Source organism: Indicator indicator, chromosome 3, assembly GCF_027791375.1.
Source record: "Indicator indicator isolate 239-I01 chromosome 3, UM_Iind_1.1, whole genome shotgun sequence".
In the NCBI taxonomy this organism is placed as follows: Eukaryota; Metazoa; Chordata; class Aves; order Piciformes; family Indicatoridae; genus Indicator; species Indicator indicator.
The window spans coordinates 35,120,259-35,142,187 of record NC_072012.1 but is presented as its reverse complement, the minus strand read 5'-3'; the positions used below and the strand labels follow the sequence as shown (position 1 = coordinate 35,142,187).

The window sequence follows — 21,929 nt, the reverse complement described above, 5'->3', positions numbered from 1 at the left end:
TTCTTTTGACCTTGCTATCTGAAACCAATTACAGGAGATCCATTTGGGCTGCATCTATTTTCATAAGAAGCCTAGGCAGCAGTGTTTTTCTCAGAGATGAATATCAACATCAAATATGCTTCTGAGTGCTTTGTTATTTATGTTTCAGAGAGATTTTGTAGCCTTCAGCTCTCAAGAATGTGTCACGCTGTGCTGTTTATACATTGACGATATTAATGGGCGTAGATGTCATTTTTCATTTTAACGTCTCAAATGCAACAGGCTGATAGGTTAAACATGCCTGTTTTTAAAGGAAAGCTGTGAGTGACGTCTGTTTCCTAAAAATACACACACATTTGCTTTCTTTAAAACCAAAGTAAGAAGTTTAACATCTTTTAGTGGCAGCCTTCGTTTTATTAAAATGATAAAACTTGAAAAAGTATTTTAAGGCATGCTTGCATTAAATAGAAAGGCTTGGAATATAAAATTCAAGCAAGTTGTCTCTCACAGTACGCCAACAAATTGCAAAATCTACCACAATTTATCAGCTTTAATAGGGTGGGTTATATGCAATTAATTCCTTTCTTGGTTCTTCTTACATTTTAGCTACGCCAAAACTGCACAGCAAATTTTAAGAAGTAGTGTTCCAAATAAATATTTTACTAGAAGACACAGGGAGTTCTGGAAACCATATGCCAAATTTCTTGCTTATACAGACATTACTTAAAGCATTATAATTACTTTCATTTGCATTATTAAAATAATTTCTAATCCTCAGTTCTTTTTTTATTATTTTTGTCTACATTGTCTTTTTTGGTATAGTTTTACTAATTTAGATAATTAGGCAAAAGTGCCTGCTAGATTTGAAACAAATGTTATTGGAAACTAGATACAACTTTGGCTGCCTTAGAATCCATGCTTGCTGCTAACTTAAGGTCGGACTCAACATAATTTTGTTCTGCCATATTTATAAACATATGCTAGTTTGCTTCCATTGAACTGTTTTTATATCAGGAGTTATTATCAAGTTAGTTCACAGAAATTTTTAAATGATACATGGGATGAGTGTTTACTTGAAATGTACATGTTAAACTGAGTTTTGGAAGACACTTTTAAGTTGTCAATTTGTTTTGCAAAGATTTAATAGCAGCAAATGAGTCGGTAGAACTGAATGTTTTGTATTCTCACAATCTTCACTTATGAATAATGTCAGTAATAATCCCTTGAAATTAACAGTGTGTTTCTGGGAGGTTGTTTACTGAGTAGCAAAATCTAAAGTTAAGCAGTACACTGGGAGGAAAAAGTAACATGATAACTGGTATAAGAACAAAGGCTGACAGTGATTTCTCCTTATGAGTTTTAAATCATCTCTGATCTCTTGAAATTGTTTCCTGGTCTTCTTCTATCTCCTGTGTTTACAGTAATCTAAACTGCCACAATAAGATCACTGAAGTATTCAGGTAGTCATCATTTATAAGACATTCTGTATTAAAAGATAAGCCTTTACTCCTTTAAAAATATCCCAACCAGCATATATGAATCAATATAGTTTAAGTAGTAGAGCCTTTTATGCAAACAAATCCTGTTGTGCTACCTTGCTTTTTCATAAAGTGTGACTCTTTTTGTAGTCAGCAGCAGGATGTCATGCTTTCTTGGGCTGATACCACAGGAGTATGCTGGCCACAATTTGAAATTATATTGTCTATCTTAAATATAAGCTGCAACATACTATAATTCACTAACTTTCAAGTACTGTACATGCACAGCTTTACCAGATGCCTGCTTGCTTGTTTTATTGTAGTGACGTGAGATGGCTTTGCTGCTACGGAAGATTAGGACACTAAAACTACTTGCCAAATGTTCCAATTATTTGCAAGCATGCATCAGCATTATATAGTTACAATATCTTTCCAGATGAAGGTCATGTGATACATTTTCTGTGACAACCACAACCACAACATAATTATCCTTATGGTTTTTCATGTTTTCTGTAATTTCTCTGGTTCTTGTAGCAGTATAACATGGAGTGGTGAGGTTGGCTTTCCTGTAGTCTCCCATGTGCTCAGGAGTGCAATGGTTCTCTTGCTTCCGTTCAGGTTTTGCTTTTGGAGAGCTCTACAGTTTGGGAAGGATTATAAATTCACCAGAAATCATCTGTTCATGCGTTTAATCCATGTTTTGTACTTAAACCACTGCAAGATGTTGGGAACAAATCCTGATACCCCTGAAATCAAAAGATGTATTTATCTCTGATCTCAGACAGGGCAAAATTGTCCTTTAGGATCTGCTGAAGAAGTGTGAGCTCAGGAGAGATTATGCTATTCACATAGGAAACAGGGCATCCACTGCTTCCTTGGCAACAAAATATTTCAAGTGCACTTTGAAATATGTTAACTTTTATTTATTTTTGGCAGAGAGCAGACAGTTCTGTGCAACTCGTTGCTTAGGTTCGGAGGAATGCGGTCTTTGTAAAGCTGACCTGTAATTACTTGAGAATTTGATGAAACAATACTGGGATTGTTGTGGGAATGTCTCCAAATGTTAAAAGTCTGCTCTGCAAACTTTGTACCAGAGCCTTCTATGGGGAGACGAATCAATGTTGTTAGGAGATGGTGCTAGTGCATTCAGTTTGTTTACTTTGGTTTTCTGTGTCTGCCTGCCTTCTCAGAAAACTTGCTTGGAGCCAGACTGTAGCAGCCCTCTCTCTGTCTTTTCATAATTGATCAGGGGATGACTGCCTTCCCTGAGGGTTAAGACGTGGCAACTTTTTCTGTTTGCTGAGCATCTCAATGCAGTAGTTCAAACATTGTTCACACCAGCTGGCAGTGTAATGCCATATGCACATCTTGTCAAAGCAACTGTTGTCATGGATACTAGAAACTATCTTAAAAACCACCTCATTTGAGTCTAATCAAAATTGTACCTTTCTTTATCAGTTGAGAATCCTTACTATTTTGGAGAACATTGATCAAATGGCATTCGTTAGATCATATTCCATCTACAGTATGTTTTAATAACAGATAATAGCGTGATGTATTTTAGAGCTGTAACTGCTCTTTATTGAACAGATTTTTTAGGGGGAAAAAAAAAAAAACAACAACAAAGAGTTCCAGGTAGTTACAGTGGAAATGTTTTGAACTGTGCTTTTTTCCATTTCTTAATAAATACCACCTTATAACACTTGTTATTTTAAAAATAATTTTATGGGGAAAAATAATTTCAGTTAGCCTTCTTTGGGTAAGTGGAATGTTTGTTTACATTTCATATGTTTAACTCTAGTTTGCTGAGTTGGAATGAAAACATAAAATAAATGAAAACATTTTTTATTTTGATTGGGATACTGTCATCCCTGAGCCTGATCTGGTTGGTTGAGTAGTAATTTCTTTGTTCTCTGATTTTTCTAAGAATGCAAATGAAAACCACTCATTTTTATTTGGCATTAAAATGGCAGCTATTTTTTTTTCTTTTTTTTTTTTTTTTGGTCAAAGGAGAGGTTTCTCCTTGAATTGTACGTACAAAAAGTGGTTTTAATCTTCAATGAATATCCTTATTAATTCACTTTCAAGATAATCTGATGTTGATTTGTCAAATTTAATTACAGCTTCCGGTAACACTTGAAGTCTACTTGCTTTTGCTTCAAAATTGTAATATGAAAATGCAAATTAAATGATAATTTGCAAGGGAGTGGGCATTTTAGTTGAACACTCAAAGACAAGTTCCTTGTGGAAATGAGGCTATTGATGCAGTTTATGATTTTTCCTCTTCAAGCACTTCAAACAAATTAACTTTATTTCCTGCAGGATTTCATGTACATCCATAAATTCTAGTGAAGTCCTACATATGTGCTTTCAGATTATTATTTTGTTTAATATTTTAAGTAAGGAGCAAACTAAAGTCTGAAATCTGGCAAATACAGATCAAATAGGAGATTGTATTTGTTCACTTGGACTTTTACCTAGCATCAGCAATGAATAACTCATCTCTTTCTAGGAACTGGTGGAAATTATTTACCTTTTTTTTTTTTTTTTTTTTTTTTTTTTTTTTTTTTTACTTTTAGGCACTCCAGGCAGCAAGGCAGCTGCTATTACAGCAACAGACAAGCGGACTGAAATCTCCTAAGGGCAGTGATAAACAGAGACCACTGCAGGTTAGTAAACTGCCCCTGCTTTTGGGGACTTACTGTAAGGCAAGAGTGCTGTGCTTGCTCACATGTGATGAATGTGTGTAGATGGCTGTGTATGTGCACGTTTACATACAGCAGGTTACAGGCCTGCATGCTGCTGACTTATCATTCACAGACAACATTCACTTTAAGTTACACAATCCTTTTGTGGCTATAGATGCTTGAGAGGTCTTAAGATTATGACTGAGTTCAGTAGCTATAGTATGAATTTTTTATAGGCATGTTGCAAAATTAGTGTGTGATTATTACAGATGTATGGATTAAATTGTAAAAATTACTGTGTTAAGTAAAAGAAACCCAGAAAAAAAACCCTCATTGGTACTATATCTAAGTGCCAGAGAAGTGTTCAGAAATTACCAACACAACTGCATGAAAATGTGAAAGAGCTGCTTCTGCCATTTTAGAAAAACATCTCATGGATTTTCACACTGGGATGCTGCTGGGATTCAGATTGTGTTTGGGTGCATAGTTCTGGTTTTGAATAATTATTTTAAATGCGTTATTGGTAAAGCTATATATATGGCACTTCATTCTTGGAAAATGGTGTCTTCATTTGGGATTTTTTTTTAGGTCTTAGTTCACTATTCTAATTCAAAGTTCTATATGAAGTTGTCTTCTGCTGACTGCCCTGATTCTGCCATTGTATATAGACCAAATACAAGTGTTTAACTGCTGAATTACAGTCTGTTGGAGACAAAAGATGTACATGAAAGATAATTTTATTTGGTTCAGGTAATAAAAAGTGTAACTCCTACCATTCTTTCGCTCACATCTATTTTTCTGGGTGAGCCTTTATCCTCTTAAGGCTTCCCACATTTTCTGGTGGATTATGGTGGTTTTATTTCATTTGCAGTTTTTGCCATGAATGATGGAGGCATTTTTTTTTCCTCCACCAGTGAAATGTTGTGAAATTTGATCACTTGTGCAGTTTTTGTATGTAATTCACATTGTCTCCTTTTCTTCTTGAAGCTTAATGGAGCAATGTTGGACATTCCACAATAGTTCTCTTCAAATATACTTCTAAAGTTGTATTTCTCTGCTCAGAATCAAACAGAAACTTATAAAAATTACTAAAGAAAATGGATAAAATAAAGAAAACATGTCAAGTTGGCATCCCACCATGCTGTAGTTGTAGTTCAGCTCAGAGATACAGGAATCCTGTGACCACCTCAACTTTCCACTCTTCAGTCTTGACTTTGTGTTTTATGGAATATCATCTAGGCTGAAAGCATGGAAGAAGAGTAGTCCCAAAGGCAGAAGCTTATGAATGACAAGTTTTTTTCAAGTTTTTAGCAATAGAATTTTTTATCTTGAAGGGTTGAATTGGGGAGATGATGGATTTAATGAACAGTGTGAAAGTAGTTTGTTTTGCCAGCTGCTCATTCTGAAAGATAACATGGGCTGTACTAGGGAGTGTGTATGGTCCATCTTGCCCTATGGCCTTTCTCTAAACTGACCAGCACCAGATACTAGGGGGGCAGTATTTGTAACAGGTAAAGAAAGTGATATTTTTCCAGTATGTTTCCCAGTGAGGTTAACTTACTTTAACCCTTCAACTTGTAGACTGGAGCAGTTCAGGATCTACTGAGCTCTCTGTTCACATTCTCCACCCATTGATAAACCTTCTTTTCGAGGCTGCAGAGGTGTGAGGCCACACTATTTGTCGTAGGCGTCAGTGAAAGTAGAGAAACCCCTGTTCGAACACAGTCATACACATAAGCCAGAGGATGAGGAGAGGAGAGGGAGTCTTCTGCTGCTCTGTTGCCTTTTAAATGGCATGGGTGGTTTGTCTTAGATATGTCCTGTATTACATGTTTGCAGGAAGAGTCCTGATTCACACTTGTGAGACAGGATGAAGAAAATAAAGCGAATAATTTTCTTTTCAGAATTATTACATGCTCTCTAAAGACAAGATTATTGCTCATGTTTTCAACTTCTCCCATGATCAGTATGTACATAATGCCTCTTATTAGGTGTGGACACTTCATTTAGTTCATTTTTAAATGGGAAGAAAATGGAATTTACTCCCAGACTTTCGTTTATTTATCAAATACTGTGTAAATGCAGGTATGAGCACAAACTCCATTTAAATTTTCTTCTTTAGTGAAAAGGATGTATAAAGGTTTTCAAAATGAGTCCTTGGAGCTTTTCTATTTCTATCTTTTACTGTTACTACAGAGCTGTTCATTATGTAGTGGAAATTCACATTCTGAGTATTGTGATTCCTGTTTGACCAAATACTGTAATATGGGTCATAAAATTGCACAGTATTATTATTTTATTTTGCCAAGTTTAGTAGTAACTTTATTCAAAACCTCCTAGCAGTAGGAATTGCTAAATGTGTGTAAGCAATTTGAGGTTTATAAGAAAAAAAATACTTTTACTTGTGCTTGTGCTTAAGGAAACAGACCTCTCTCAATATTTCAAAATACTTTATTAATTTCCTCTAATTTCAGAGCAATTTACTAATTTCTGGCAACTAGAGATATGTTAGAACTGATTTATAAATCTAGTAAAACCCTAATAAAACTTTTAAAACTAGCATACACAGCTGCAGGCGAGTGCAGGTATTACGTAAGCCTTGTCATTGCCTCTTGCATGTGCTCCCTGTTTTGATGTAAACTAGTCTGTTATTCCATATACCAAAGAAGGAAAGACCTGTATTAGTTTTTAGTGGCCAACTTTTTGTATTTGATGGACGTTTGGGGAAAAGTAATGTATAGTGGTTTTATGTATGTTCTCTCTGTTATTCCGTAATGCGTCAAGTATTTTAGTGACTTACAGCAGCTACTAGCTAATCAACAAGTTGAAAGCTTATTGAAGAAACCTTCAAATTTGTGTCTTCAACATTGCAAAAACAGGGTGCTGGGTAAGTCATCATGTTCTGCTGTGCTTTACAGAGGGGATGGGTTTAGAGAACCCCTGGGTTTCTAGAAGAATTTAAGTGTCTGCTGTATCCTTCTCATGAAAAACCTTTACAAATTCATTGCTAGCTACGTGATCTACACTGAGCTACGTGAGCTACACTGCTAGCTAGCTGTGTAAAAGAGACGTGTTGGAAAATATTTTTGATTTAGTTCTTAATGCAAAAGTTACCTTTATATAGTAGTTATCCCATGTTTTTAGGGACGTAAGGTTTATAGTTAGATTGTGAGTTAATAGAGTATCTGCAAAAATTGCAGGTTTAGATGGACGCCTGTCTTGATCTACTATTACTTTCTGATTTACATTTTCTGGGTTTCAGACTGCAGATGGCATAACCATTAGCATGTCTTATGCAAAATAGAAGGAGAAAAACATCCCATCTGACAAGCTTGAGTACCAATTGTAGTAGTGATTTTACTTTCATATATAGATATCCGAATAAATGTATTTGAAACATGTTTATATATGCCATTCATTTTACTGGTGCACCAATTTAATGGATCTAATCAGTACATACATTGATTAATGACATATTGCAGAATAGCTAAGGAGGGTTTGTGCTGAGAGTTGAGGATAATGTTAACCTGCATATGATGGGATAATAGCGTTTACTTTCACACTGTGCATGCAGGAAAACATATTGCAGTAGTAAGGTTAAGATTTCTGTCGTACTGGGTTTTGTCTCAGAATATTTTTCTTTTCTGGAGAAGCTGTGATTGTGTTAATCCATGGTGAGGTGAGCAGATTGCTTTCACGGATTTCACTCCCTATCACTACATTTCCACAGCAGGCATGATAGGAAAAATGTCATTTTGCCTCTAAGAACTTGTAGATCATTCTCTTATGACAGAAAGTCACTGTCCTTATGGCCACTGAAGAACCTGGTGTCGTCTAGCCTGAGTTTTAAAACTGGCAGCTTTATTCCTGTTACACTTAACAATCATTATTGTTGTTTCATAGAACAGTGATTTGAACAGCTAGTTGTAATTTTGTTTGCTCTGAGAGGTGCGAAGAGCCTAACTATTTATATTCCCTGTATTCTCTCTCAAGAAGTAGTTTATGTTCATGAAGTCAGACCTTGAACTTTATCTTGATTAGAATAAATATATAATTATCTTCAATCCCAGAAGTTAATATATCTGCAGTGAAATGGTTAGTTGCTTTTTCCTTCATGTCAGATTTGTTGTATTAACATCAGTCCTAATGTATGCTGTATGAGGTTGGCATGTCAGAAAATCATGATTCCTGGAATCAAAGGGTTAAGTTCTGTGTGTACCAAGCCTGTTGTATAAATATCATGCTGTATGGACTGTTGAGTCGTTAAGGTAAGCATTGTTTATTTAGCATGAGTACTTCACTGAAGTGTAATCATTTGATAAAATTTGGGAAAAGTAAATACATTTTTAAGTTTAATTACTTAATGTTTATTGGTGCTAATGCATAGTATCAGAAGAGACACTTTCTTTAAAGACAAGCAAAATGCAAAAATTTAGGATGAAAATATATTCATAGTCCCTTTTAAACTGCTGTCCTTGCTTTACTCTCTCCTAGTTTGGTCATCTCCCTTTGGATCTTCACATGGGTCTGAATTTAAAATTCATTGCACATACTAAATAAGCAAATATATCATTAATATTGTAACTTTTAGTTGCTTTTTAAGACATACATAAGGAGCTGATGAGAGATAAGAAATTGAGAATGTGGAGGGAAAGAAGAAAAAGGCACTGCTTTCAAATGATACTATCTGACTTAACACACGCTGACTGCAACGGTGCATGTGTAATGCCAGTAAAGAAATTCCCAGTTTAGAAGTAGAAGCAGAAAAAAAAGTTATGGATGCAACCTGGAGTTTTCTTGTGTCACGTTCAACAAAAATAGAAACAAACCTAACTGGTCTAAAACTGTCTTTCCAAAAATTGTGGGCTGCTAAGCGTGTTGCATATTCCTATTTATCTAATGGGGGCTGGTAACTATGGGAGGTATGAGGATTTGTACATACTAGAAAGCACTGATTCAGAAAGATGCAAATGCCTAATATCTAGTGTGAGAGGAAAGCAGTGATAAACAGGCTTTTTCCCTCTCGAGTATAATTCTAGAGGAAATGTGTGGCCTACATATAAGCAAACATTGAGGCTTGGGGTAAATTAAATTTGGAAGATAGCTGATAGGAAACCGTAAGTCCCATTTGCCCTTGTAAATCTGTCATGAGGAATATGCAGTTATCCTCCAAGGTGCAGAAATTTGCATCAGTTTGATACCCAGTCTAAAGACAAGGCTAACTCCAAGAGATAGGGAAAAGGCAAGGAGTTATTTTTAGGTAAGGTGTGACAGGAAAGAAAGAAGAAATAGCCACAACTTTAGTAGTGTAGAAAACTGGAGTTCAGTTTGGGGTAGAGGGATAAGTACAGCAATAAATAAAAAAAAAGATGGTATCTTTCATTGATTTACAGTGAAAGCATCTGTATAACAAACTTATTGACAAGTCCATATTTATATACATACAAGTCTGCTTCAAGAGCTTAAGACATGTCTTTGCTAACCTCTTTTTTCTTATGAAAATGCATATTTTGCATCCTGTGCCATTTTGGTGTAAAATTTTTCAAGAGCATTTGCTTTAAGTCACTTTTTACTTTTGAAAACCGAAAGTATTAAAAAACATCTATAAAGTGGCAATAGCTAGTGTGGTCTCATTTCTTAATTTAAAATAAGTATCAGTCACCTTGAGCTATTATCACTTATTAATAAAGGAGATAATTGCCATATTCAGGTACCTAAAATATTATAAATAGCCCTGTATATGATCTTTGTAACATGTAGAAAAATGTTTACTAGCAGCCTTCTAGTGGAAGTTATTCCCTAATGGCTTCATCTGTATCTGAGAGAAAAAAAAACAAAACTAATAGCTGGTACAGAGATCACATCTTTGTCCTGAAAATAGCGTTGCAATGTTATAAAATATTTTGGAGTCAGAGGAAAGAAGTGTTATGTAAGTGCTGTTTACAGGTATTGAATATGCAGAATACTAATTAGGATTACTATGTGATCAGGGCTTTCAGAAAATATTTTAATATTCAACATATGTCTGTGCAGCAGTCTGACATGTCACTCCATTACTGTGATGGTCAGGGAGTCATTGTCACATCACAATCATGTCCTTCCTTTCCCCCTTTATTTCTTGTTGATTGTGCTACTTCTAGACAATTGGGAGAAGAGGGGAGAACACATAGCTCCAGTTCTTCACTTAGATTCAGAAAGGCAAATCTTCAGAGAGAGTGTTCCCCTGTAAACCCTCCCCGTGCAGTTGGCATACATGTTCACAATTGCTCCTCTTCAGGCATGTGAGTAGTTCCTCTGCAGTTCTGGGAGGTGTGGGTTCCCTCAAGCCACTTCTCCAGGCTCTTGCAACAGGTTGAATCAGCCTGATTCTCTTACTAGCTGGCTCATTGCCCAGAAAAGCTTGTGAAGAGCTGAGAGGGAATGTGTGAATGGTTCCCCACTCAGTGTGCAGCTCTATTAAAGGGTCTGCTCCCAGGCAGGGCCCTAATTATGCCAGTTTAGGATCACACCACTCAAGCAAGGCTCTCCTGATACTCTTGAATTTGAAAAACACATTAGTGTACATTGATTTAGAAATCACCAAAGCAGGAAAAGCAAGTGAACAAAATATTCTGTGAATGCTCTAAATGGGTGTAGATTTTTTTAAACCGTGTCTAGTTAAATTACTATTAAGGAAAGTCTCTTTTTTTGCTGGAAGTCTTTAATTTCATCAGATATTACAGAAGTCAAGAAAATTTTCTACCAAGACCAAAGTTCTGTGACTAAATAATGAAGAATCTTCAGTCAATAGTAGCAAATGCAACTTTTCACATGAAATTCCATAGCCGTTAGAGAAGTTCCTTGAGCAGATTACTTTCCCCATATTTTTTCTTTTTTTCTTTCAGATGAATTTTACTTTTTGAATTAAATACTTGTCTTGACATTTTCCAATCATTAGACATTATTTCGTAGTTACTTTGTTAGTTGTCCAGCTGTTTTACCAAGACAAGGGGACTTTACAAGACAAGGGGGTGATTAGGCTAATCAGGAACCTGAATGCTTGCCAGGATCAAGGAGGGTGTTAATTTTAGTTCACCTTCACTTCAGCTGTACATATGTAACATTGTATTAAAAACTGTTAAACTTATCCAGGTGATCATGCATAAATATTACACAGTAATACTGCATTAAAAAAAATAAAAAAGGAATGTGAGCATGCATACTGCTGAAAAAGCAATCACAGAATGAAACCTTTTTTGCTCAACGTCCTGTTCAGGAAGGGTGTTGTCCAACAGTTGCCACTTCGATGTTCTAGGTCTTTCTATGCCTTCTTATGCTTCTAACACAACTTCCTTGAAATAGACAGGTAAGGTTGTTATGAAATAGAGTTAATGGTGAATAATTTACTAAACACTAATTCAGTGTTTTACTACTTGATTGTGTGAAGCTCTGAAAAGCAATTGTGTGACAATAATACTTTACAAAGGAAACCGTGTGGCATGCCAACAACATCAATGTGTTTCAAGGAATTTCCCAAGAACCTGAAGTATAAATGAGGATGAGAATTTCCACTATTTTCTCAGTAAATACATTTATTTAAGAAATACACTTAAAGTTAGATAAAAAAGCCTACTGAGTACTGAGGAAAACCAATACAATAACCCATCATGTCAGAAGGTGCCAAAATCAGCTTTGTGCCATTTCCAAATTGATGCATCTGTAATTTAGTATACAGATAGCTATGGGCTTGATGCTTAAGAATAATCAAATTACCAAAGAAAAGAAAAATATTTCCCACTAGAATGTATGGTGTGAAGTCATTCACAGAAAAGTGTTTGTTTTTATTTTAGAACAGTTTAGGTTATCATGGGAAAAAAAAAATCATTTTGACAACATAGTCTCTGAAGTGGAAATAATAATGAAAATTCATAGTTGAATGGCTATTGATGTTTGTATATACGAAATAAATCTCTTGATTAGACAGATTTGAACCCATACTCTGCATGAGGAAGACAAAATGCCTAACTGCAAGACTGCCTCAACAACCGGGGGCATATATTTCACCCATGAGAAGGAAAATAGGACGATAGGGTTCACAAGAGAGCAGGACTGTTTTAAAAGGTAGATATCTTTCAAGACTATAATTTAGAAAGTAAATTTTAATACGTTTTAGAAAGTATGCCAAAGAGCAAGGTCATGTGTTTAAGAACTTAGAAAAATTCCTTCCATAAACTTATGTCCATCACTTAAAATGAAAAGAGCAGCTCAGTGTATTGGTTGTTGTATGACTGTGAATAAACAGTGAAATAGACAAAAAAAAAAAAAAAAAAAAGAACATACAGTCCTAAATTAATTTCTAAAGTATTTCTAGTAAAACTAGGGAACTATTAATGCCATTTTAAAAGGCGTCTTTATGAACTCATCTGGAGTAGTGGAGATAAGCAGTCAACCTAATTTCAGGTCCTTTTTAGTGTATTAGAAATGTACTCTATAGGTTCTATTGAAAGATTCAGGGTTCTAGTACCGATGCCTTGAATTTATGTGGTATGCAGGTATCTCACCATTTTGACTGTGACTGATACCTTAGCTCATTTACTACAGGGAGGTTGTGTAAATTCTGTATGCATTTTTTGTGATATACAAGTCCGAGAAGGTTTCATTCAGACTACACAGATGTTGTGATTGCTCTATGGAGTTTGCATCAAAAAGCAAACTGTAGGAAGGAAGGAACATATTTTTTACTTCTTAAGAACAGTTTTAAATATGTAGGTAAGTTAAACATGAATGAACTATGAAAAAGAGAGCTTTTTACTGTGCAGAATTTCTGGAACATCATTCTAGTAGAACTAATGTAAGAAGAGCCACCTCCCACACACACACTGCCTACTTAAAGATAAAGCTTGACCAGCTTGAATGGTGTGCTGGTTACTGAAATAACCACATTATCAACAGATTCAGTTTACAAGGATTTTAATGCCTCCTTCAAATTATGGCATGTACATGAAATCACAGAAGCATAGAGTGTTAGGATTTGGAAGGGACCTTGAAAGATCATCTAGTCCAATCCCCCTGCCAGAGCAGGACCACCTATACCAGATCACACGGGAACACATCCAGGCGAGTTTTGAATATCTCTAGAGAGAAATGATGTGACAGTTGATTACTTTTTCAAAAGTCAACTTTATTTTCTGTAGATTTATGATCTATTTCATGAATGGAAAACATTGAAAACTAGATAGTAATTGGCATTTTGTAAACTACAGATGACATGTTAAATTCGCTACATTTTATCTATTTAAATTCACTTTCAGTATATGACCAGTTTGGATACTTTAATATTCACTTGTTAGAGTACAACTGAAGACAACGATTTCTATGAGCATAGTTTTAAGTAGCTGGACACCTTCACATATTTTTATATGGTCCGGATTTTTTTAAAGCTATTAGAAAAATATATTGACTTCATAAGTTATCCATTATTATTATATTCATTATTATCAGTAAGACAATTGGACATTTTTAATTGCAAGGCATTCATTCTATAATTCATTTGCTTTTCTCTGCAATAAATGCACTAAGAGTCAGAATTTATTATTAAAAAAAAAAGTCTCATAAAAATACCCACTTTCATAATATTTTAGAGTATTTATAGTTTTAAGGTGATTGTCTCATGGTGCCTGAAAATAAAGTGAATTAGTCTAACAGCCCACTTATGAGATCATTATTATTGTAGCCATTTTAGGGCCTGGCATAGAATATGAACTCCTAAGTTTCAGAGCCAAAATTAAGAGAGGGGGGTTCTTTTCCACACTGAGAAAAGTCATATTAATTTAGCATCTTCCAAAATAGTTTAGTCCAGGAAAATATTTGTTTTGGGTAGAGTACTTGTACAAAGTTCTTTGAGTCAGTATTTATCCATCATAATTTGTACTGGGGTGGCATAGTTTGTATTGTAATACTCCAGACAGATCTCTAGAAACAAACAGTTATAACTTTGTGTAGAATATTTGTAGTTGATAAACATAAGTGGTGTGGTATCAGCTTCAATAGTTATAATTAATAAGGTCTTAAAATACATCCAGAGATAATATTGCATCAATAGCTGTTAAGAGTGATTTCCTAACCCTCTTGGGTTTTGGTAACATTGTCAAGATTAAGTGAAATATTAAAATCTGCCAATTATGTATAGTCTTTGAATTATCAGTATAAAATATTTATTGTATTTTGGTTTTTAGTGTGTATGAAATCATTTAGGTGGGTTTTTTTTGTTTGTTTGTTGGTTAGTTTTTTGGGTTTTTTTTAGTGATAGCAGAAACAGATCCCTTCTTATAATTAAGGTAGCATCAAGTGTATTGGAGACATTGATGTACTGCATTTACACAGAAATTATTTCTCAATTTAGCCTCTGTTAATGCCAGAGAGTGCAGCAGGAACTTATAAACAGAATCTTATTTCATGGAAGAATCCTTGCTATTTAAGTTTGTTGTTTTTTTCCCTTTTGAAACTGTCAACAGGAATTATAAAAAGATTTTGAAAACCTTTGTTTTACCTGGCAGATCATTTTATCTTTTCCTTGTTTTTTTTTGTTTTTTTGTTTTTTTTTTCTTGAGAATGCTATTAGCATAGAACCTTTAGAATGGTGCCATAGAAATGGTACAAGAAGTTGCACTTGCTTTTTTATTTCTGGGAGAATTAGTGTTGCGATTTTCATTTCATTACCTATCAACTTTGTTAGTGTTATTATTAATTATTAATTTTAAATGTTATTTACATACAAAGGGTATCCTTTATAGAATTGTAATTAGTGTACTTTCTTCCTTATGAAAAAAGCAAGGAGGAACTGTTGGTCTTGACAAATACTGTTCCAGACTCTTGCCTTGACTAGCAGGCCATGGTCAAAAAACTGTTATTTATAAACTTAAAATATTTCAATTAAAATGTTATCTTAGATTATGTGCCCAGTATTGATCTCATTATTAAGATTAAACTTTTATTTTTCACACTTTTAATATTTAAGTGTTCATACTATTGTATATCTTTTTGTTAAAGATTTGAGTCTTCTTGTATTAATAACTGTACAAAATTTTAATGTAAATCAGATTTGCAGGAGCATACAGTGCATTCTGGCAACACTAACAGAGCAGAAGAAGAGAAAAAGAACTGCAGAGACACAGAGACATGCATCATTGACATACCTATTGAAGTGGGACTGAAACAGCAGGCAGCAAGTTTATACTCATACATCTTTGAGTGTATATCATACCCAACTGTGTGAGCACAAGGTATAGGTATACATTATTTACACTGTTCAGGGAATACCAAAATCCATTGGCTCAAGTTCTGAATAATATTGGGTAAAGGAGAAGGAGATGTGATCCTTACAAATCCCAAGACATCTCTGCTCTTTTATCATCCCTCCAGCTCTTCTAGTCTATCTTTTGTGGTTTATGGCTGCGGAGTTGCCTTTTAGCTACAGTTACAAGTGCTAAGGGTTCACAGGATCTAATTCTTCCCTTGCAGTTCAAGGAGAAAAAAAAATACATGAAATCAAGTTAAAAGGATGATATATGTATTCAAGCAATATATAGCCAAATTCTGAAACAGATCTGTGCTGCAAAATGTTAAGGATGCTAAACATTTAGATTGGCTCAGAAATCAAGTTAATAAATTAATGTAACAAAAATCCATACAAAATGCAAATTCTTCATTTTCCTAGTCTATAAAGGCCAGGATGCTGGGATGTAGAAAGTGGCCTGGGAAAGCATCTCTATGTCCACATGTCACTGTGCTTGTTTACTCTTCTGTGGGCACTGAGTATTGACCACTGTTAGAGGCAGCCCAGTAGGCTAAATGATCATTTGGTCTAATTTAGTAAGCCATTCTTCTGTCTTTTCAAGCAACATCTAGAAAAATATTTCCCTACTGAAGACTTGCTTTTGGCCATCCAAGTGAACTTGAATTTCCTCAAAAAAAAAAAAAAAAAAGGTATGGATCCCCCAGAAAACTTCTTTTTTTTTTTTTTTTTCCAAATCATGTTCCATCGGACTCATATGACAGCTTTTAGTCATGATTTGAAGATGAAAACCTCTACAAATACCTGACATTTCCTGGTCCAACCTCTTAATGAATACTTCTCTTTGTGACATAGCACTGAAATCAGGATAATGTAGTATGCATTTTCCTAGGCATAATTACTCTACATTGTAGTGGAAAGATTTCATTAATCTGATTAAGCTCAAGGAAAATAGCTGCGTCCTCAAGTGGTTTCAAGCTTTCAAGTCACTTTCTAGCACCACAAAGTAAAATAGATGCTCGACATGTGTCATGATCTGAAACTGATCCAAAAGGGATCTGAAAGGGATATTCCAAAAGAAAAAAGATGTACCTGAGTTGCATTGGTAGCAGCTATGTGGCTCTCAGTGAGTTTCTAGCTATGTTACTATTTTGACCGAGCAGGCAGTGAAACCCAGATCTTTAACTTCCTGGTCCTAGGTACAAGACTGCAATGTCTCTCCCATTGTATAGGAAAAGAATCTTCCAAATTGTATGTGTTTAATTCCCATTCAAATAAGATACGATTGGTAAAAAGGAGAAGATGTAAGTGTAGCTGTCTTATATAGAAGTGATGGGAGCATTTGGGAAAAAAAATCAGCACAATTTTTAATGATAGTTATGTATTTTTATGTATTAGTCTATCATCTACTCTTAAACTGGTGAAAACAACTGTGATATATGGTGTTAAGGTTAGGTATAATGCTAATTTTAATTTTAATGTTGGACATAGCCTACATCTTATATAAAATTTGATACTATGTGAATAGGTCTAAATTATTGACTGTCCTGTTCTGGAATAAGATAAATCAGAAAGTTGTAGAAAATTAAGTAAATATGAGCTAAGAGAACATGACAAGAAGTAACATAGAACACAGACCCAGCTTTGAGGGAATGTTTATTTAATTTTAAAAGTTTTACAAAACCAAATCACAGCAGAAATATATTTCATTTCTCAAAACCAATGAGTCGCAGTAGAAGCAACAGTCATTATTAATTTAAGCTTAGGAAACCTTGAAGTTCTTTCTAACCACTAACATTTAACTTTACAACATGTATATATGGGTTGTGATCATAGCTATCTACTGGAAAGGAAGATAGTTGTTCAGACAGTTATGTATTTAGTTTTTCTGTGATTAGTTTTCTGTAATTAGTTTTTATACTCATTCCAGTGATTTATATTCATGCTGTATGCAAAATTTAGTTCTCACTAATACTATACCAGCTTGTCTTTAAATTTAAAGTAATTTTCATGACATTACAATAAATGTTTCATTTAGGAGTAACAGAAACTGAGTAGATATATTCAGTGCATGTATGTATCATGCTATGTCATTTGATTTGTACGTGTCACGGTTTTTAAGCTAACATTTAAAGATTCTCAATATATTGGGCATGTTACCCACCTTCTGCATGCTATTATGTTGGTAGAATTACTTTTAAATACATTTGATGAAATCTTAGTCTCTTATTCCTTATTTGTTCTTTAGCAGAATCAATGTTTTCTAATAATATTTAACATCAGGAGGTTTTTGTTCCCGATCCAGGTACTATGGATTAAACTGAATGTTTAATTGTGTTACAGGATATCTAGAGGTATAAATATTAGTTGAAATGTCTATCTGGTTGGATAGGACTGCAGCAAACAGTGGATGCTTGCACTTTTCTTCTGCTGCATCAGCACAGAGGCGTTGTGAGTTATTTGACTCAATTCTGTGGATGTTTCTTAGTGTGCTTTATACTATGCTCAGCAAAGGCTGATGCCATATCTCATCCAGTCAACCTATAAAATAATGTTAAAATACAGAATTTGTTTTATTTATTTTTAGTCTAGTGAGCTAAGGGAGGCTAGAGTGCACTAAAGCCTAGAGAGGCTAAATATTTGGTGGAAGAAATGAATAGGACATTTCCCAGTCCAGAATCCTGCTAAATTACTTACCATGAAGTGCCAGAACTCTGTTTAAAAATAAAAGATTCCCAGGAGTTACTCAATGTGGCCTCTGCTTCAGATTGTAGAGGCTACTACAGGAAAATGATAGATTACAATTAAGTTAAATATACATGTTTTTAATATAGAAAATTCTCATGGTCATTTGACTAATTATTTTCTCTTTTTAATTTCTGATGATAACTTGCAGTGATCCTACATCATGCCCAGGCTGGTGGTAATTTTTCTGTGGTGCAGTTCCCAATTTTGCTGATATTTGGCATCCCCACTTGTTTGTGCTGTTAGGCAAGAACTGGAACAGCAATGCCAACTCCAGTAGATGTGACAGCTTCAGCCTGATGCCATACTTTTTGCTAGAGTGAAAGAATAATCAGAAAATACAGTATCACCCCTATTTTCCCTTTTATATAAAAATATTTATACACTTTTTGGTAGCTGCCAGAGGACCTGATGTTCTGTGTTACAAAGATACTGTGATGGGGCAATGATTCAGTTTCAGAATGGTTGTGGGTTGTTCAAACCTGGCCCTCCAATTTATAACTCAACTTTGTTTCAGTGAAAAGCATTTTAAATGTAACACAATATTTGATCATGGGTCCCAGGCCAAAAGGATAGCCAATCCTAAATCTTTGTTCAGAAGCACAGGAGACCCTCCTCTGCTTGTAGTAACACCATCAGTTTAGGGGCTTAGACAGCCCCTTAGACAACTTAGCACACAGGCTCTATAGTGGGTGTTTCTTGTGGAGGCTATGCGAAGAAGAAGGTTGGGTTCTCTGTTTGTGCCTCTGATTATTCACTGAATAAGACAGCAGTAGCATCAGCTTTATCATTTTGCATTTAACGTTGGCCTTTACTATCATCACTATATCAGGCATGTCTAATGTGTTCAGCTATTTCCCACATGTGCTACCTTTCCCTCATCTTTCTCTTGGTTTGAAGGAGGTTAACAGAATGAGGCCTAATGACAGGCAGGATACATAGAGAGTCAGTGTATTAAATTACTTATTTCTTGTTTGTATAAAGGAGCAGCATACACGTAGGAAGAATGTTTCATTACTGCGAACTGTCATTTTGAGTTATCAGTCAACACAATTTTCTAAATAGTGAAAAGCACTCAAATGGGAAATAAAGGAAGAAGTAAAAATATATGGTGACCATTCAGTCTTATTTTGCTAGGAGCAAATAAGAATTTAATTGGTAGACTTCTGTTGTACTACATGTATTTCTAACGTACAGGTGTACATAGTGCAATAAGATATAAAATGATGAGTTTCTATGCATTGTGTATCTAGTTGTTGCTCACTGCTACAGTAACAGAGTAAAAAAAAAAAAAGGCAGACCAAAAAAAAACAACTCACAACCAAAACCCAAATAAAAAACATTTTAGCTTCTGTGTGTTATCTCTGATGAATATAAATTACCCGACCCAAAAGCTTTTTTTCCATGGGTTCATGTAAATTCAAAACAAACATGCAAACAGAGCGAAACAGAAACTCAATGAGAAGGGTTAGTGTGTTTATGTGACTCAGTGGCATATTCAGATTATGTTATGTGATTTGTTCTGCAGCTGCTTCAAATTAAGAACAGGTGTAGAAGGCAGATTATGCAAATACTCATATTAATGTAATTGTCAAATTGGTGTGTTTATCATTGTGCCTTTAAAGAGTAGACTGTACTCCTATTTTACATGTAAATTAGCTTTATTCTTGAGAGCTACTGTTGGGTAATGGGCTTATAAATGAGAAATTTCTAACATATGGCGAAACATTTCTGAAATGTGACACTTTCTTCTGTAGTAATTTATTTTATATTTATTGTATAAACATAATTTGCTTTGTCTTCTAGAGAAATATAGCTACGATGGAGTTTTAAAAGTTAGCTGGCTGGACTAATGAACACATATTTTTCATTTTTCTTTTTGGGTTAATGTAACCCTTTAGTAGAAAAACTTTGATCTCCTCCCACTATTGACTGTATATTTAAAAACCTTCACAGACTTTATGCCTCATTTGCTTTAGGTCTTGAAGAAGTAGACATTGGAAGGAAAATGTGTTTCCTTTTTTCTTTTCTTTTTTTTTTATTTTTACTTTCTAAAACATACTGTATTTAAACAAACATAAAATGCAATATCCAAGTTAAAGATATATTTTTGAAACATAATTTACCATTTGTAGCTAGAGTGCATATATTTATTAATGATTGTCTTCGTCTTGTGATATTTTTAGATCAGAGAGATTTGGTATCAAATGATGTCCAAAACTAAATAAATGTGGGGACTTTTTATTTTCTTTAATTCTAAGAGTTATTTATTCATTTGGGCCTAACTGACAAAAGTTGGCCAGTATGAAAAATCACACAACACTGTGATTCTATGTTTTTGTGTCTTTTCTTATTATATCTTTTGCATATGACCTTGGTTAATAATCTGTTATTAATGACCTGATTTAAATCTGTGAAAATACTAGGTATTAGTTTTTCATATATATATATATATATATATATATATATATATATGTATGTATACACAGGCTGATTTTTTTATGTAAGCAGTCAATGAAATAGGTTGAAAATTTGAAACTCAGCTTTATGGACTGTGTGGGATGCTTTGTGCTGAGAATCTGGGCCAAACAGTTGAGAAAATCCCTGCTCCACAGGAAGCGCAGCTGAGGGCACTGGCTACCAACAGCTGGCTACAGGGAAGACAAGATTAGAGCAAAGTTTTTCTGCTTTGCTGCTTCCTATGGCCACAGGTGAGCTGTACCATTTATTTTTGAAAACTTTGGGATACACTGCAGGAAAAAAGTAAAAACATTGTAACAGTTCAGTATTGCACGTTTTCTTTATCCTCAGAACTCAACTGGTAACCACAACCTAAAGGTGAACAAGAGGTTTAAAGAAGACAGTTATTAATTAATGATTTTTCTCTAAATCACTGTTCAAGAAGGAACAGAACTTTATTTTTTTAGATGTAGCTTCATCCTTCAGCAAATTATTTAAGATTGTGTGGCATTTCAGTGGTGCTTCTCTTAACTGGTGTTTGCTTTATAGCCTGTTAACTACCTATAAAATCTTTGATTCAGTCAGTTATTAGCACATTCTTAAGGGAATGAAAGCTATTTAAGAAAGAAAAGAATGGTGGGAACCTCATGATGTAAGCTGAAGATGATAAAGCTTTTCTTTAGGGTTAGCCTGACCTATCACTTTACAGTACAACCATCAAGAAGATAAAATGACAATCTCTTTTTCTAATCAACTTGAATTATATGCGTCATTTCAGTGATCTCACTGATATTGTGGGTTTAATTATCTTTGCATTTAAAAACTTTTTCACTTCCACTTGACTCCACTTTTCACTGGAGATGTTTACATGCAGAAATGTCAGTCAAGGCTATACAGTATAGGTACCTTCCAAAATAATGTAGAACTCATTGTAGTTATGCTTTATATGTCAGAAATTAATCAGGTGCAACATGCACATTGTTCCACAGAGATGATAAATGTATCAGAGAATTCTGTGATTCTGTCACTTTTACCATGCTGCTTAAAAACAGAGAGGGATTAATCTTGCCCAATCTGTCTTGCCTCTGTTAAATTTCTCACAGAATTCTGTGGGAAATCTTTTTCGGTCAAAGGGGGAAAATGCCTTAAAAGTGAGCAAATAAAAGCAAATGAAAAAAAAAATTAAGTAGCCTTCCAGTCACTTATCACTGACCCCTTTATAACAATTTTATAGTGTGAAACTGACACTTGCAGTTATTTCTTAATTTTTTTTTTTTATTATTTGGGACTAGTAATTACTTTTACATT

General features: G+C 34.5%; 1 protein-coding gene across 4 annotated transcripts in view; it reads left to right on the top strand.

Moving 5' to 3' along the window:
• FOXP2 (forkhead box P2) overlaps window positions 1–21,929 on the top strand; it is a 189,434-nt gene that overhangs the window by 60,299 nt on the left and 107,206 nt on the right. For all 4 annotated transcript variants that reach the window (XM_054399335.1, XM_054399333.1, XM_054399332.1 and 1 more), the window contains exon 2: window positions 4,037–4,126. In XM_054399335.1, the coding sequence (XP_054255310.1) occupies window positions 4,037–4,126 (90 nt within the window). The remainder of the gene's footprint in view (window positions 1–4,036; window positions 4,127–21,929) is intronic.